Source organism: Melanostigma gelatinosum (assembly GCF_949748355.1).
Source record: "Melanostigma gelatinosum genome assembly, chromosome: 20".
Lineage (NCBI taxonomy): Eukaryota > Metazoa > Chordata > Actinopteri > Perciformes > Zoarcidae > Melanostigma > Melanostigma gelatinosum.
This window is the reverse complement of record NC_136653.1, coordinates 9,633,697-9,651,404: the sequence shown is the minus strand read 5'-3', so window position 1 is coordinate 9,651,404 and position 17,708 is coordinate 9,633,697. Positions and strand designations below refer to the sequence as shown.

The window sequence follows — 17,708 nt, the reverse complement described above, 5'->3', positions numbered from 1 at the left end:
CTCTATACATTCCCGAGCCTTTACATCATCTGCGTCCCTCCACAGTGCTGACGTAAGGAGGATTCATTGTGGCTGCCCACGGAATGTGACACGCCGAGTCCAGAGTGCTAGTTTAGTGGCAAAAGATTCCTGCTGTACAGAGTACACACACACACACACACCATGTTTGTGTAAGTTGAGAGCAAGAACACTTTTTTTTTTTTAAAGCCGAAAATGTGACGCTGTGATGCGAATAATCCGCCCGTCATCCTCCTGTTCACCGTATCAAACAGTAATAGACTGGTTGTCCACGCTGGCCCTGATGTGACCTCTTGGCACGCTGTTATGCGTTATGTCACCAAATGTTTGCATTACATACAAATATCAATTCAAGTTCATAAAACATGCAGTTCTCTTGTTGTTTCTCCAGACTGGAAGAGCTCCAGGCCACATACCTCCTCTATTTACAGTGAAAAACATGCCGACTTGGCCCGGTCGGCCTGATAATCCACAAAGACACCTGGCAGTGCAAACACCGCCGCCTGTCCATCACCAGCCTGACAGCCTAATAAACCTAACGTTGGAGTGGCACATAACACACATTCACACCGGCTGCCTATATCAGAGAGCAAGTCTGTGTGCATTCGACACACACTTTCCAGAGGCCTCCGTCATCGGAAGAGGCAGAGCTCTGAATCACCAGCTCCAGAGAGGAGGAGACCGACCACCAGTCACAGAGACATAAAGCGCAGACGAGGGATACTTCACGTTCTTTTTGTTTGAGGTTTTGATCAGAGAGTCAAGCTGGCAGCGGACGAGATAAAAGGCCTGTCGGAGGAGGGAGAGGCCAGCGGGGAGCAGGCCAAAGGAGGACCAGACGGCCCAGCGGGCAGGGAGTCCCCCGGGATGGTGCGCGTCGAGCTGGAGTGGGCCATCCCCATGTCGGTGACGCTGCCCATGCAGGTGGAGCCCGACCCGGCCCACCAACCGTTCCCCTTCCTGGACACGACGCTGGCCGACCTGGGCATCCAAGAGTGAGTCTGCTCTCAGTGTGACGGGGTCTCAGGAGGAAACTTCCTGTTTAATAACTTGTGTGTGTGTGTGTGTGTGTGTGTGTGTGTGTCCAGGTCAGAGGTGAAGGAGAGGGTGGTGTGGGTTGACACCAAGAAGACTCAGATTAAGAACAGAAAAGGGAAGCTGAAGGAGAAAGAGATCACCATTCTCGAGGTGACGACCGTTTCGGTCTTCGTGTAAACCGAAGCGCACAAAAGGACGACAGTGAAATAACAAGCGTGTGGTTTCTTCCTGTAGGTGAGAGTGAAAGCCCAGAAGCCCGGAGAGAAAGAGCTCCAGGAGGTCCTGTACAGCACCGAGGCCCACACTGACCGCTCCTTCTGTCGCACAGGAATGAACATCGTGCCCTGGAAACACAGATGCACAGGTCTGTCTGGAAGTAGTTTAAATCAATCAACTCAATGTTTAACTCGGTTTTTTTTTTTTCATGAATCCTATGTTGCCGTTTCTGCCAGCTCTGAGAGTTTCTGGAGTCATTCTCTGTATCGATGTCTGTGTGAGCTCACAGTTCATCTTATAATGGAGGATCTATTTCTGTACGTGCATAAACCATGCCGCTAGTCACTCGGCTGTGCCACAGTGACCTCCCAGAGAACAGGTGAACTGTCAGACTGGTGTAGATCACAGCAGTGTGTCGGCACCTCAGAGACTGAAATGAGATCATCGTGAACATTACACCAGAGTCCAGAGAACGCGTTAGACCTAAACCGCTGTCGGGGATTTGTGAAAAATCAGTTTGACTCGTCCCAATCAGTTCCTTTTCTCTGTGCGTAACAGAATGACAACTAATACTGAGATACTCTTGTGAACATAGACCTAACTGCATCTTCTCAGTTGTGTTGTGTGTGTGCTCATTCGTAAAGCTGTTCTGAGCGCCGTTACGAACGTGTGGTATTTATCCCTCTCGTCATTGGCACGTACTGATATATCCGTGTGGTTTAAGTGGCACATGCATTTTAAATAAAGCCCTCTCTGTGTGTCCGTCAGGGGAGACCGGACTGACTCCGGTGCAGATGACGATGGCCTTGGACATGGAAGACAAGGAGCCTAAATTGACTGATGCGCCGGGACAACGGGAGATCTGAGCAGCAACCATCACCGCCATCCAAAAACAGAGCGCAATCTGAAGTGAATCAGTGAGCCAAGGCCACATTCTTTAAATCTATTTCAGATTCCAGGATGCTCGTTTGCATTTATTTAGAGAATTCAAAGCGTCGTCATTTGCTCTGTCTGCAGTGAGGCGAGGTTGGATGGCTTGCCATTAACTGCAAGGAGAAACTTGCCAGCGTTGTAACATCACGTTCAATTTTGTAGCGTTTGTAAAAAAGCGTTTTCTTTTGTGTGGTTTTCTTTTGTGCAGCCTATTAGCTCAGTATGTCCAGTTAGTCAGTGACCGCTGTGGGGGTTTCACACAGCTGCAGTGTTGGCCCCTAGTAAGCAGCAGATACGTCTGAGTGAGGAGAAGACGCGTGAAGTTTAAAGTCCACAGACTTGCACTGGGAGATTTCTACATTTATCAATTCATCGCTTCACACTCAAGATAGCAAAGCCAGAAGCTCGTCCAAACAGTAGCACTTTACAGGAGCAACAGGGGAACTAAATAAAATGGTAACAACACAGGATGATAAACCGTAACCGTTTAGAAGAATACAAGTTCAACATAGCAATAAATTGAAAGTGAATAGTCAGAGGCAAAACTGTCAAATAAAAATGTATTGTTTTCACATGAGAGTGGAAGGGTGAGTGTGCGTTATGAGGCAGAGATGGCCGCACTAAGTGTAGCCTGCTGCTCTCCAGGAAGTGAGGTCACAGAGGCTTGGAAGTCTGCAGAGTGGTGCTGGGCAAAGTCTTTCATCAGCACGGCCACAGTGTGCTGGGTTTCTGCAGAGGAGAGACAAAAGAAGGAGTTTAGGGATGAGAGGAAAGCATTGAAGATGGATTAATAAAACGGCAACATTAGAAGAGAATGTTTGATAAGAATACGGTGCAGTGACAGACTGAGGAGGCTCAATGAGGGGGAAAGGGAACAGTTCAGTTTAAGTTGGAGCCTCTTTCAGTGCGATCTAAGAAAACCTGTTCCCAAAGAAATCCTCACCTTTATCAACATCCTTGTGGCCGAGGACATGACTGGACGCAGCAACTATGGGCTTCATCAGCTGCACCACCTGAAAGGGGAAAACAAAGCTTAAAAGAAATAAGGCAACGATGTTTAATATCAGTATACTAAACACCGTTTCCAAAGTCCAAAGTGTTTTAATCAAATGTTTGCCTCCTGTTGTCATCTTAATGTTTTAGAACTGTGTGATCTAGAGTTGAAACGTGCTGTATGCCTGTATATTGTGACGCAGTAATACTTTATAAAACATGTAACACATTATTGAAAGATTGGCCTGATTGTGGTTCATATGTTGGGGTCATTCCAAACACCTGAAAAGCTGCTCCGGCACCAATAATGTAGAATTAACACTTTGTTTGTTTTACTCAGAAAATCTCAGCATCATGACATATACAGTTGAAGCCTTGAGGTAAATCCTTGAGAGACAATTTGTAATATAAATGTACCCGTGGTGCTAATGTCACCATAAATAAGCCTGATTATCACATTCAACAAAAAATGTCCGATACTGTTTTCAGGGAGGCAGGAATCACGTTATCCTGCACCACATATGGAGAGTGGAGACAGACTCATTCATTACATCTTCCACACAGGGATGGCGATGCGTGGTGTAGATTGCGTGTGTACCGTACCAGAGCAGGACTGTGTGTGTAGAGCATAGCCAGGCAGCTGAACACCGTCTTGTTCTCCTCCAAGTCCTCTTTGAGGGGGAGACGACCCACCAGAGCAGGCACCACCTGTTAGAGAGCACGCCGCGTCAGGTGGCGTTCGACATCGTAATGAACTTAGTTCTGTCGGCAAAGGTTACTTGTGTCGGCTAAAAATACTCTCTCGTCAGGTTCGAGCTGTACCTGCTCAAGAGGGACCGCCTCCACGTTGCTCATGATCATCCTGCAGAGGGCAGCGCACAGGTTGTCAATCACCCTGAGGTCAGACTCTCTGGTCAGCATACTGGAAAACACGGACAGCATCATCGGATAGTCTCTGGAACACGCTTTACTAAGGAACAGCTGCATGGGATTGTATTTAATTTGTTATGCAAGTATAAACAACACACACACACACACACACACACACGAAGGATACGCTGCACAGATGGTTCCAGCTGCCTGGGCCAGACATCCCAGTCCGAACACGCTGTTGTTGCGAACCTCAGGATCACTGTCCCTCACTCCGGCTACCAGCACGGGAAGCAGACGATTGGACAGTTTGCCTGCCACTCCTTGGCCCCCGGACACGCCCACAAGCGCCTGCAGGATTTCCCCGATCGTGCCCACGGAGAAGGACCGGTCGGCCACCGTGCACGAGGATTTCTTCAGAGGGAGAAAGAAAATCATTTCGTGTGACACATCAAAAAGGCGATACTTGGTGGCAATACACCATGGCTATACATCAAAGGATCAAGAGATACCATATAACCCAATATGATGATTGATTTAGAAAGGGCTGATGGCTGTGGTCAATAAGAAGGAGCCTTACAGATGTAAAGAACTTCACGAAACAGAAAGTAAGCAGTCAGGAGTCACAGTGTTACTAAAAGACAGGACTGGGATCATTTTGGGCTGAGAAAATTAAGTAATACGTTTGAGTAAATAAGCCTTCTGTTGAACTCCAGTACTTGTCAGGAGGTCCAAACCCACCGCTTTGCTCATGAGGAGAGGCAGCAGGTCGTTGAGGAAAGGGGCGAAGGTGTCCGCGGGCACAGAAGAGGCCACGAGGGGAATTCCTTCCCCGGCAAACTCCTGGAGCATGGCGTCATACTCCGCCTGAGCAGAAATCAACAAACAGCACACTCAGCAAAGGGACAGTGAGGTGGGCAGGACATGGGCTTTTGGACAGAATGGGTTAAAAGCAGTATTTGATTCAATATCTATGTATTCTATAAGTATGTCTCAATACACACAATTATTCAAATTCTAACTGTATGCAGTTTAGTGAACGTATGCATTTGTGAGGGTTTACACATTAAAATTGATGCTCTTGCATTGATACCACTATATTATATCAACTCCCCATCATTGGAATAAACCAATTCATATTCATCAGTATATACAAGGAATTTGGATTTACGAATATGCGCTAATGTGGCGACAGTAGGCCACGGATATGTGTAGATGGACCTTTATGTCCATGACTGTGACTTCTATTTGCAGCAAGAGGCCAGCCAACCTGTTGGTCTTCATCATCAGCTTCATCACCACCGCCCTGACAAACAGTCTGAACAGAGAGAAAACAATGATGGCGGGTTACTAGCACAACAACGAGGACATATCATGAATGCGAGATGATTTTTACCAAGTAAAGCCCTCTCCCCTTCCTCATCAGTCTCCCTGCGTCTCACCTTTTTCTTGAGCACATCAAGGATGACGCAGCTGATCTCCTTCAGGCGTGAAGGGGATTTGAAAGCCTCCTCCTTGCAGGACTTCATGACGTTGTTCATGGTTTCCAGGATGGCCATCACAACCTGGCGCTCTTGCTCTGTTCGCACTGTTTCCACAAAGCAAGGAAGCACCACATCCAGCAGCTTCAGTAGGGCTGGGGGGGGCACAAGATGTGCAGGAAGAAGGAGGGATTAAGTTACAATCGGCTGAAGGCGACTGCATTGATACCTGATCGACAGGCTTGAAAAAAACCAAGTTAGCTGGCCTCTACCTTACTGTTTCACTGGTGTATAATCTCACAGTATATTGTATGCTGGGGGAACTATGAGAAGAGAGGCTTTACCCTGGTGGTTGGCCTCGGTGGGATTCTCCTTCCACACTTGATGCTGAGCTCGACAAAACTGGCCCATGGCTCCAAATGCTGCCCTGCGGACGTCCTCGTGGGGGAACTATGGACGGAAGGAGGTGACGCACACAGACATTTATGGGCTGAGAAGAGAGAACGAGCACCTGCCATTCAGACGTGTTGTTCACCAAGACAACAATTCCATACTAGGACCAGTGGAACCAGTCTAAAGGTCATCCTCACAGATACAATGCTGTCATTATCAATCTACCTACAGACACTGACAGTCATAAACGGAGACACAATGTATGCTCTGCACAAACAGACCACAAAGTGCCCTTCACAGCACATTAGCCAGAGGTACTTACATCTCTCATCTCGTAAACCTGCTGGAAGCTGGACTCCAGGAAGGGCTGGAAGGCAGCGCTGTCAGGGGAAACAACAGCAACACAGAATAAAATACACACACACGTACAATGTCTGACAACGCTAGTACAACAAGCTTTTTGAGGACATACCGTAAAACATATGCAATTAGATAGGAAAGGACATTTAAAACTATTCACCTACACCACCACCTAAATAACTGTGAATAGTCAGACTAAGAGAAATGAAAGAAGGGTCATATACATGCTAAGACTAGATTCTGTTACCCGGTGCTGAAGGCAATCTCTCCCAATGCATCGCAGGCGTCCTCCTTCTCATCGATGTAGGAGTTTTCCACACTGAACCTTAAGATGACAGACGGGATTATAAGACAAAGCGAGAGCGGTGTAGTAAATATACATGCACGCGTTTGTGTGTGTGTAGACGTGTGTGACCCCCTTACCCTGCAAAATCATGGATATCTGCCTCAGGCTCGTCTTCCAGGAAATCATCCGCATCTTTTACTTCCACGTCTTCGTCATCGTCGTCCTCATCATCCAGCAGGACGAAGGTCTTGTCCTCCTCAACGTGTGCCTGAAGAGAGGACGGCGGAGGATGAAACGCTGTATAATTGTGTATATTATGAATAGCATGCAGGTTTCAGAGGGTCGTTTGTGAGCGTCATACCGTGATGCCCTCGTTGGACTTGAGAGCGAGCAGCATGACCGTTGTAATGGCAGTGAGGTGAGGAGTCAGGCAGTCCGGGCTGACTGTGGATACAGAAGAGTAGAGACTGTACCTGACGGTGCGGAGACACAAAGGGAGGTGACGGTAAGGTTACAGGATCTATGCACAGTTATGTATGCAAGTCTGTACAGAAGAAGACTTAAGGATTCTTATTCATTATGTTTTTTCCTGGAGACTTCACAATTTGCAATAGGCCTCATCTATAAATTGTGACAAGAGATAATTTGATTTCATGTATGTAATTTCATATACGCAACATTAATCTAGGCGGAAATAACAGGGGGAGGCAAATCCAGGAAGGTAAAATATTAATATTGACACGTAATGCATCCGCCCTCTAAATTCCTTTACAGACACTTTAGGATCAAACAATGTTAGCAGCTGATATTCTCAGCTGTTTTGAGTTGACAGCGTATTGAATATATGAATTCAATGAGCATTCTTACTGCCATTTCCACATCACCTTACATATAATATTGAATAACAAACAAACAGAACGTACGCTAGCCTTTCATATTACATTCAGAGTTATAAGAAGGCTCCAATTATCAGAACACTACAAGATGCCGGCTCCCTCATGTGGCTCACGTGTTAGATAAAAGCCTATGGAAGCACTTTGGGAGTGACTATTTTAAACTAACAGTGTGGACAGGTAAAAATAAAAATACTCCTAAATATTCAGACAAAGGTACATACGTGCAGCGTCTCAGGTCGGGGTCATCGATGGCGTCGGTGAGGTTGAGGCCCAGCTGAACGCACTCTGCAGCGAGAGGACTGAAGACATCTTTGCCGATGGTGCGGGCGAGCACAGAGAGAGTATCTAACAGCAACAGCACAAGAGGATCAACAGTCATTCATTCATTCATGCCGTTGAGTTCTGTGCTGAGCGAGATGCACATTTTGTTGCCGTAACAGAGTAAAACAAAAACTACATTATCACAAGATGTTTGCAGAACAAGATGCCACCAGGGACATGTTCTAAATATACAAACGTCACAACTTCTTCCTTTTCAAACCCCTGTGGTTCACCTACCCAAGGACTGAGTCTGCAGAGACCTCATCTCCTCTGTGGTGGCAGTCAGGAAGCCCTTCAGGCTTTCAATAACTGGAGGGAAGTAGGGAACCAACAGCTCCTTGGCAGCATTGGCTGAGAAGACAGTGATTCACAATGAGGCTCGGGTCACTTAGAGCCAAGCAGCAACAATCTGACGGATCTTTGACGGATTCCTACCTATGGCACCTATGGCAGACATGGCCAGCTCTTTGATCTTTAAGTTTTCAGCATTGTTAAGAGCAGACAGCATGGTCTCCATCAGGGTCGGCAGGTAGGGCTCAATATCTGCTCCTGTTGAGACAAAAAGAGGAGATGAAGCATGAAGAAACAATGTTGGAAGACAAAAGCTTTGGTAAATCATTTAAATCGTAATCATGTCAAATGTATGATGGAACCTTTTTTAACACAAAATCAATCAATAACTCATTTTAAAACACGAGTTTGGATAATTGTATGTAGTTTATTAATTGTGTCAGAAAAGTTAATGTCTGGGGAAGCTTCATATTTCCTCTTGCAGAGGCCACGCTGTGTCAAGTCATTGCATAAACATTTTTTAGCTCACCGAGATTCTCCATGAAGTTCTCGAGGGCATAAAAGGCCTTCGTGACATGGCCGACTTTGGCCTGGTTCAAGGACGAAAGGTAGCCCAGCAGCAACGGCATCAACTCTGCACAGTACTTGCTCACTTCAGGCTGGAAACAAAAGGTGGAAAACATGAACAAAAGGAAGAAGAAAAAAAAGACTAAATGTGACCATAATAATACGAATTATTGTAATTCAAAAAAAAAAAAAGCATGTACCGTTGAACATGTAGCTGTGTTTACTCACCTGTAAATGTTCAGAGAACTGTCCCAGAGCAAAAAGACTAGCACTGCGCACCACCTGGTTACTGTCAGAGAGACACTGGCACACCGTCTGCAGCACTGATGACAGCATCCTAACACAGATACAGACAAGAGTGTGGATCTACTCAAACCGTGGGAATTGTTATTAGTCAGCCAACAGACCACCCCTAACAAAGCGTATGGGTGTGCCATCATGAAAAAATACATTTATTTTAAAAGAGAAAACTAAATATGAGGGGAACTTTTCAGATGACACCTGGACGTACTTGGTGCGTATGTGGTCAGCACATCCTTCAGCCAACACAGCGAGACACATGAGACCCCCTTTCCTCTCGTAGGGGTTCTCACTGGTGAGGGAGGCCTGGGCGAGGGGCATCTGAAACACACAACGTAATACATCGTCAACAAGCAGTAACCCGAGTCAGGTTATTTAAATGCACAATGCAGTATGAAAGATTCATCAAGAAAATTGGAAAAAGAAAATTCACCGTAACGTTACACATCTGTTATTGTGGACATCCAGAGGACTCACCAGCTGTTTAAACAGGATTTCTGGGGGCATATGGAGCGCCATAGTGTCAATAATCTGGAAGGACAACAAAATACAATTCGTCAAGATTCATCTTCCTCGCACCTCCACAGTAAATCCATTAAAGTTGTGGCCGAGTACATTTTCTTACACAACAGAAGGACACATTGCATATCAACACAACTTGTCCCAACCTGAGCAGCACAGTGTTTGGGATTGTCGTTGTCTGTGCCTTCTCCGCTGTCGTCGTCCTCCTTGTCCTCTGGGTCCTGCTCACCAGGAGGCGGAGCTGCGTTCAGCACAGGGAAAATGGACTGCAGGATGGGGTTCAGCAGCTTCTGCTTCAGCACAGTCTACCGAGCAGTGGAAATGACGAGGATTTATTTTTATGCAGTCAATGTAATGTAAGTGAGCAAAACTCTTGTTTGTGGTCAGGTTAGCTGACACTGCATGTAATTAGCCAGAAACTAATAGTGTTACGGTCTGCTACAACTATCTGTGCATAGAAAACTTAACATTTCTTCACTGTCGATAAATCTAAACATGACTGACTGAGGGACATCTGTCCAGGATCTCCTCTGAAGAATAATAAAGGAAGGATTGTGGTACACCGGGTACAGATACTTGTTGTCCTGTTCTTGATATGACAGTTCCAGGTATTTCTGTACATGAGCTGATGGGTGACTTTACCTTGCTCTTCAGCTTGATGAGGAAGGCAATACAAGAAAGGGCTTTCACCCGCAGAGAGTCACTCAGTGTGGTGTCACTGCCCACCTGACACAAACATAGATATTGCATATATGTCATTAGCATTCTCAGATGACAAACATTATTTGTTAGTTCTGAAAATGAAAGGAAATTCATAGCACACGAGTAGGGAGGAAAGACAGAATTCAGACATTAGGTTCCCACCTCCAAGCAGAAGCGGACGATGTCGGCAACATGAGAGACGATGATGGACACCTCGCTCTCCATGAGCTCATTTAACACCTCCATGGCCTCGCTTGCTTGGCCCTATGCAGACACAGACAAACCCCCAAAATGAAACTTAAATACACTGAGCTGACAACAGCAATGCTTGTTAAATGTCTTCAACATATTACAACTTACCTGATCTGCCTTGATGAGGTGTTGCAGAGCAACAATCAGACTTGGGATGATAGAACGCATCTGGTTCTGTAGGGCAGCAACATGTCACTTAGTCATTAAAAAGTGCATAAATATATCCCCATCTGTAATGGTTTAAATTGTCTATATACCATAAGAAAACTGTTGTGCCAAATGCCAAACGTTGACAATGCCTCACCATCTCTTTTGTGCCGGTGTATGCAGTTATGGCCGTGAGGGTGAGGATGCAGTAGTACAAGGCCGTAGGGTTGTTGTGGTCCTGCAGCACAGTACTAAACAGCTGGAGCAGCTGGCAGTAGTGAGGTTTGAAAGGCTCAGGATTGGACTCCATCACCTTATTCAGCAGCAGGAGGCCAACCTGTTAGGAAAGAAGGGCATTGATGTTCCGAGGCTGTTATTGACAATGATCACGTAATACGATATATAACCGGAGACTGAGGTATTTTAACAACTCTAAACAAAGGAGTCCCGTACCTGTCTGTCATGAGGGTTGCTGCTCTTGGTGGACTCATTGAGTAGCTGCAGCAGGGCAGGCCAGCGGTCCGGTGTCTCATGTTTAACCATCACTGCGCACAGTTGGGAGAGTGAGTGCTGCACTGTGTGCCTGCAAAATACAGATAGACAGACATAAGCATAGAGTTCAGGCTCATTCGTACATTTCATTTCACATGTGTACGGCTAACATGTGGCCAAACACACTTGACGTAACCTTGTATGCGTGTCAAGTGTCATTTAGAAGACATGAAATCTCAGTCATTTAAGACACAGCATGTTATTATTGTATTAACGGATTACTGCTTACTCTGTTTCCTGCATGAAGACCTGCAACACCACGGCCTTTAGGCTGCATGAATGAAGGCAAACATCACAATTACAAATTAATTTTCACTATAACAATTGTTAGAACAGTATGAAAAGTTGTAATGAAAAGAAATGAGCGAACCTCTCTCTATCATCGGGGCTGATCTTCTTCCAGTGTTTCTTCACTCTCAACCTCAGCATCACTGCAGCTGACTGACGGATCTAAGAGGTCCAATCAGGAAAAAGATTTCAGGTAGTTTGTATAGATGAAAGCACATCATCATTCTGGAAATGATACTGATCCCATAGGATAAAACAACCATTCTCTCATTGCTCGCTCTCTCTCTCTCTCCCCCCCCCCACACACACAAACACAATACCTGAGGGTTTTGGGAGCCGCTCATGACAGCACACAGGGCCGGTATAATGGCCGGGTCTTTGAAAGCCTGTTTCAGCTGGGCGGTGGCCTAAAGGGGACAAAAGAGGTCTCACTTAGACCGGCTGTGCCACAAATAGCTGTCACCGTATTGTAGAAATCACAGGGCACCAACACATATTACAGCATGCAGCAAAATGACTCACACACCGAGCCTTGGTTTCCCTTTTTTAAATGAAGTTTAAGTTAACTCACAGGCTTAAGTTAACGTTAGAAGACAGTGGTTCTGAATGCCACGAACAACCGCTTGACAGCTAACGTTAGCTCGAACAAAGTGATCTGAGGCGTTACCTGCTGAATGACAGCATTGTCAGGCTGAGTCAGCTGTGAAAGGATTTTCTCAAGTTCCTCTGCCATCTCGACAACTCAGAGCTACCACCTTCAGTTAACAGTTAAATTAATATTTCTGAATAAACCGGGCAAGTTGTCCTTTCGGCTGTCAAGTGTGTAAACAGAGCCCTCTGTGGGCCCGGTCTAATCAAAAGCTACCGCTTTTTCCGTGAAAATGCACTTTAAAAAATAACGTTATAAAAGTTATCAAGCCGAATGGCGAGTGTGACAGCTTGGTGCCGCTTGCTCGGTCTGGTCTGTTACGGGGATTCAAGTGCCAGCACGCGGGGCCGAACCGGCCAGGAGTTCCATGTGAGTTGAGTTAAAGGGACCGGTAGCGATCCGCGTGCATTAAGTCTGAGAGAAACAAACAGCGCCCCCAGCGGGAGAGGAGGGCACAGTGCAACTCGAAAATCGGTGCCATTGGTGGAATGTAATTTAGTATATGTATGGGACGTGTGTAACTTTGAGACACTTGAATACTACCTTAGTAATTCAATGGTATGCTGTTTTGTATTTATATTCCTGCTAAAAAGCATACCTTCATGAAGGCTATAATGTTCAGTCTGGCCATTTTGGAGGATGTAGGCCGAGCTAGTAAGCTAGTTTGTGGTGCTGTGATGCTATAATTGAGGTAATTTAGATACAAACTTTCTACGTAGTATGTTTACCAGAAAGAATGGAACAGTTTATTTTTTAATATGTAAAATCTCCCACAGGGATTCTGATTAAAAAACAAAACAATATCTGCTATGTGTTTCTGTACAAAATTGAAAATCAGCTGATATATTGTTATCTCAAAATTCAATACTGGCCCCTAAAACTCCAAAATGAGTAGTAAGACTATAATGATTAAAATATATACACACATACATAAATGATATACACAACATTTTGTTTGACCAGCTACACCATTAGAGGGATATTTAGGAACATTTAGCTTATAATACTTTCACTTAAGTCCATTTTTAATGCAGGGCTTTCAGTTGTAATCAAGTGTTTTTCTTTTGTGGTATTACTACTTTTACATAAGTAAAGGACCTGAATAGTACTTCTTCCACCACTGAAATATAAAAACATACAATTACTAATTCAACTACTGAGAAGGATTGCATGAACAGTGCCTTGTGGTCGCAGTTGGGAGAAGGTGGTCCCATAAGAGATCATTTGCACACTTTTCAGACAACAAAAGAGATGCTCGTGGTCTCACACTTCACTGAAAACACACGGTCAGTCACTAATCTGTACGACACAAGAAAGTAATCATGTAACTTCAGGACAGAAAGAGGTCAAATTCAGCTTTAGTTTGGTAGATATCACGCCTACGGGGTAATCCGTATTTACTGTTACAGTTTAATTACAGGAGAGAAAGAAAATCTTCCAAGGTTTATGTGGTGGCAAAACAAAAGATTTGCAGTCAAACCATAATTAAGTAAAAGGATTGCGTTCCATGCATGCATACTCTAGCTTGTACACCCTTTCTCACAGCAGCAGCGCCTCACATATACACTTGCAAAACACAGTCCAGCATGCCTGATCATCAAAGGCAAATCACTTCCACATACCAATGCTAATCAATGCACACCGGTTCACCCACCACCCCCGATACACACCTACACCGGCAACACCCCCCCCCCCCCCTCTCCTGTATGTCTTGGCTCAGACAAACACACCCTGTCCAGGCAGAGTTCAGTAGAAATGCAAATATGCAATTAGGCTCACAGTTCACATGTCATTTCATCACTAACTGAATCATTACCACGTCAATGTAGCCAGGGAGGGGGGAACACAAACAACCACCTGGAAGGTAACTGCCGGCTAACCTACATCATTTTTGTGAAAAGGATTGCTAATGAGGGCTAAAGCAGTTCACGTCAACATGTCCAACCCGCTGTACAGATTAGGGGGGTGGGGGGATTTGAAGCTAAAGGCTCCATCTTTGAACACTTGCGTTCAAAGTGCAGAAATGAAAGAATCTTTTCAATCATGAGACTACATGTGTTACACCTCACATGCAGCACTTTTAAACTACATATTCTGTTGAATACATTTGATTCAGTGGCTCCACTGCCTTACATTTCTTTTTGAATTTCTCAATCATTAACAATCACTCTGACTCACAAGTATTAGCGGTTCATAAACTATTCATGCTTGAGACCAAGATACTATATTTAGTCTATTGATCTGGGACTAATGCTCGTGAAAACATTATTAATTATGCCATTTGGGAAGTCGAATCGTGTCCATGGTTTAAAAAGCACTGAATCCTTATGTGCTTACAAGGCTGCTTGGAAAGGTTATTTACTACAGTATTTAGATTGTGTTTTTTTGTCACTAAGTTATGTCTTGTTAACCTGCTTGGTACAAAACATTTCTACTTGTAGATATCTTGCTGCACAATGTTTTCATCCAGACAGGGAAGCTTGTTTTGTAAAACCAATCATAAAAAATATATATATATGTTCCTGAACTGCAAAGTGAGTTGCAACACCGCCCTTTCCTCATTGGGGAGGTACAAGATGCTTCTGATAGCTGAAGGTGTGCTCTTGAAACAAAACACCACCAGTAGTAACTATCTGAGGTTCAAAAGTATTCGTCAGAGACACATCTCTGAAGTGCAAACACTAGATTCCGACCACACAATCGAGAGGATTCAGTCACACGGTAATTGTGAGTCGTTTGATTAAACACAAATCATAAATAAGAATTTAGGAGTATACATAATCTAAGCACATATCAGCTGAAACAATGAAAAAAGATGTGGGCCTCAAGACTAGTGAGATTAATTACCAAGCAAGCTTATATTGTGCTTGAGTAGTGCATATACATTTTACCAGACAAAGTTACATTTAAAGGATGACCACGAATCAAGTCTGACACAATGTCAGTCTAATCCACAAAAACATGTGTGTAACACTGTGTGACATTTACACTGACTGAACTGTGGTGTTGGGACACCACTCTCCAAATATAAAGTAATTCCAGATATTCAGTGTATCTATAATCTTTAAAATATAAACTTTTAATATCAGTAGAGATTGGTGACAGTGTAAAAGGAGTGGGCTACTTCGTTAGGCGTAGCGTTAACCCAGGTGGCCAATAAAATGCCATTACTGTAAGGTGAATTAAAGAGATTGGCTCACACAATCAAAACATCCACCTACGTCCCTGCCCACACCCACCAGCGTCACTATAAATACCCTCTGAGGAGAAACGCGCAATTTTTAATGTGAGTCGGCACGCTAGTTGAAACTGGGCGGCACCGAGCTTACAGCTGTCTCTTCACATCTACGGGACTGTCCTGCTCTCAATTTTAATTTATTTTAGGCTCTAATACTCGAACTTCTCTTTTAACTAGTTTTCATTTTTGGAGAGTTTAAAAAAAATTTTTTTATCGCGACGCACCAAACGTACAGAGAAATGGCAGACTGGAAGGCACAGATCAGTTACAACTACAACCCCTCGTACCACGCCTACGCGTACGGCCTCGTGTATCAACCCGGACCGGAACAAAGCCACGGGAACCTGACCAGCTGGGGCGAAGCTGCAGTGACTGATTTGAGCAACTACAACGCCGGAGTGACCCAGACCTACTACGCCACCACCCAGAGGACCAGGGAAGAGTCGCCACCCCACAGTCCGGAGCAGCACGCCGTGAGCGGCCACGGTCACTACCAGGGCTCCGGGGTGGTCTACCCGCCAGGTCTGTTGCTGGCCGGACCTCACCGGGCTGCTGTGTACGATGGACGGACGCAGGAGGCCAGGCGGGCCGGAAGCGATTCGACCAGTGACTCGGAGCCACACAACTCACCAAGTAAGTGTTTCTAGCTAACGTTTTGAGCTAAGCTAGCATTTTCAAAATACGCTAAAGTTAGCAGAGGCGGTCAGCGGACCTCCCTGGCGTTATTTGAACACTCAATATAGACAGTAACTTTTTGTTAAGCTTTGAGTCAGTGCTTACATTGCGCCATTGGCCGCGAAAGGCAAAGATTTCTTCCTCCAGAGTTGACCATGGCGTCCAATCCAGTTCCATCTTGATTTGAAAAGAGTTTACAAAATATCCCGCCACTGAGTATATCAGTGCCGATGGAAAAGCAAAGTGGCGACATCTCGCGATAGAATGCGAGAATTGAAAAAGAAAAAAGTTTACATTATTATTTTTTGTTTTACTGTTTCACAAACAAACTTAATGTAACAAAATGTCTGTCTTTATAATCTCTTAACTTAAGTATTGTCCTTGCAACCTTTATGCCAATAAAGCATATTGACTTGAACTAAATCTGATGTTTTGTTAAATGCTCTGATCACCATTTGTCCCCCCTTCTCTTAGCTTCATGGAGTTCTGGCAGCAGCAGAGAAGGAAGTCTCCCCCAGACGGACCCGGCCTCCTGGGTGAAGTCCAAGGAGCTTGACGAGGAGGCAAGCGGCAGGAGCCCCGATCCCAGCTGCGTGGTCCCCGGCTCTCAAGTGGAGGAGCCGGGGACCTTCGCCGTCGGTGGGAACGAGGGCACCGACAACACTACCTCTCTACAGGTACCGTCAACTGCCCCAAAGAAGCCATGCACTGCTGCTGTGAACACCCCGAAGGGAAAGGTGCGGGCAGCCTTCTCGGAGAGTCAGATGAATGCTCTTGTCCAGCGCTTCAGTGTTCAGAGGTACCTCACCCCGGCTGAAATGAAGAACCTGGCAGAAATGACGGGACTGACATACAAACAGGTGAGGGATTTGAGATGGTTATTTTACCACAGCCACAGCAATGCGTCTGTGCACTTTCTGATCAGATCTCCTGTATCTTATTTGTAGGTCAAGACTTGGTTTCAGAACCGAAGGATGAAGCTAAGGAGGCACCAGAAAGAAACCAGCTGGGTGTCTGAGCGCTACAACAAAGGCAGCCCGCTACGTGGAACCATGTACCCCAACGTTCCCTCACACATGCCACCTGTAAGTAGCTCGTTGCTTGCTCAAATGGTAAAGGCAGATAAAATCAGACTATTGTCCTGCTCAGGTTTCCTGTTAACTGATAACAAAGAAACAGCAGCTTGGACATAGAACAAGTCGTCCATAATGGAGGCCTAATCATAGTCAGATTATGGCCTTAAAGGCGAGACGAAACACAACAAAATTAGCTACTTTTGACTGAATTCAATACTAATTTGAGCCACTTCTTTCAGTATCAGGGAGAAGTCCGGCCCCAGCTCAAGGAGCATTACAACCAGCACATGACGACCCCCCAGAACATGGCCTTCTATCTGACTGCTATGGGCTGTGCTGCTGGATCTGCTGGCTTCCCCTCCTGGTCCCCCGGCTCGTCCCAGGCCGCAATGCCCTCCAGGCCCCAGATGGCTGGCTGGTCCGTGCCCCCTGGTGGCAGCCACTGTGAATACAACCCCAACGTATTCCACTCAGCCAGCGGAGCATCGGCAAATAACGCCCGACAGGACACGAGCTTAGACTGCAAAGACGGGGAGCCCTTGAACATGGCCATGGTGAGCAATTGCAGCCAGTAGTCCGTGTGGAGCTTATACGCTTTTCTGTAAAAGTTACCCAGGCGTCGTGTTTGTTAATCACGTTTCCTG

At 45.4% G+C, this 17,708-nt stretch overlaps 3 protein-coding genes across 3 annotated transcripts; 2 read left to right on the top strand and 1 right to left on the bottom strand.

Moving 5' to 3' along the window:
* Positions 1-569: 569 nt before the first annotated feature.
* LOC306794152 (uncharacterized protein) lies at positions 570-2,178 on the top strand. Its single transcript, XM_079292086.1, has 4 exons — positions 570-1,013; positions 1,107-1,206; positions 1,291-1,420; positions 2,041-2,178. Exons 1-4 carry the CDS (start codon positions 886-888, stop codon positions 2,136-2,138), a joined length of 456 nt encoding a protein of 151 aa, XP_079148212.1. The 5' UTR covers positions 570-885; the 3' UTR covers positions 2,139-2,178.
* A 618-nt stretch (positions 2,179-2,796) lies between these two features.
* ipo4 (importin 4) lies at positions 2,797-12,412 on the bottom strand. Its single transcript, XM_079292085.1, has 30 exons — positions 12,094-12,412; positions 11,747-11,833; positions 11,509-11,588; positions 11,368-11,409; positions 11,040-11,169; positions 10,744-10,923; positions 10,548-10,613; positions 10,350-10,451; positions 10,128-10,211; positions 9,632-9,790; positions 9,441-9,494; positions 9,175-9,284; positions 8,892-9,000; positions 8,626-8,755; positions 8,241-8,354; positions 8,043-8,156; positions 7,706-7,829; positions 6,950-7,061; positions 6,726-6,856; positions 6,550-6,627; positions 6,265-6,322; positions 5,894-5,999; positions 5,511-5,704; positions 5,339-5,386; positions 4,810-4,935; positions 4,256-4,482; positions 4,021-4,153; positions 3,802-3,906; positions 3,149-3,218; positions 2,797-2,934 (listed from the first exon to the last, which is right to left on the bottom strand). The coding sequence occupies exons 1-30, from the start codon at positions 12,157-12,159 to the stop codon at positions 2,804-2,806; spliced, it is 3,270 nt and encodes a 1,089-aa protein (XP_079148211.1). The 5' UTR covers positions 12,160-12,412; the 3' UTR covers positions 2,797-2,803.
* A 3,140-nt stretch (positions 12,413-15,552) lies between these two features.
* On the top strand, positions 15,553-17,639 carry nanog (nanog homeobox; the record flags this gene model as incomplete). The annotated part of the gene is made up of 4 exons (XM_079292338.1): positions 15,553-15,946; positions 16,463-16,848; positions 16,936-17,073; positions 17,304-17,639. The coding sequence occupies 4 exons, from the start codon at positions 15,553-15,555 to the stop codon at positions 17,637-17,639; spliced, it is 1,254 nt and encodes a 417-aa protein (XP_079148464.1).
* Positions 17,640-17,708: the final 69 nt, after the last annotated feature.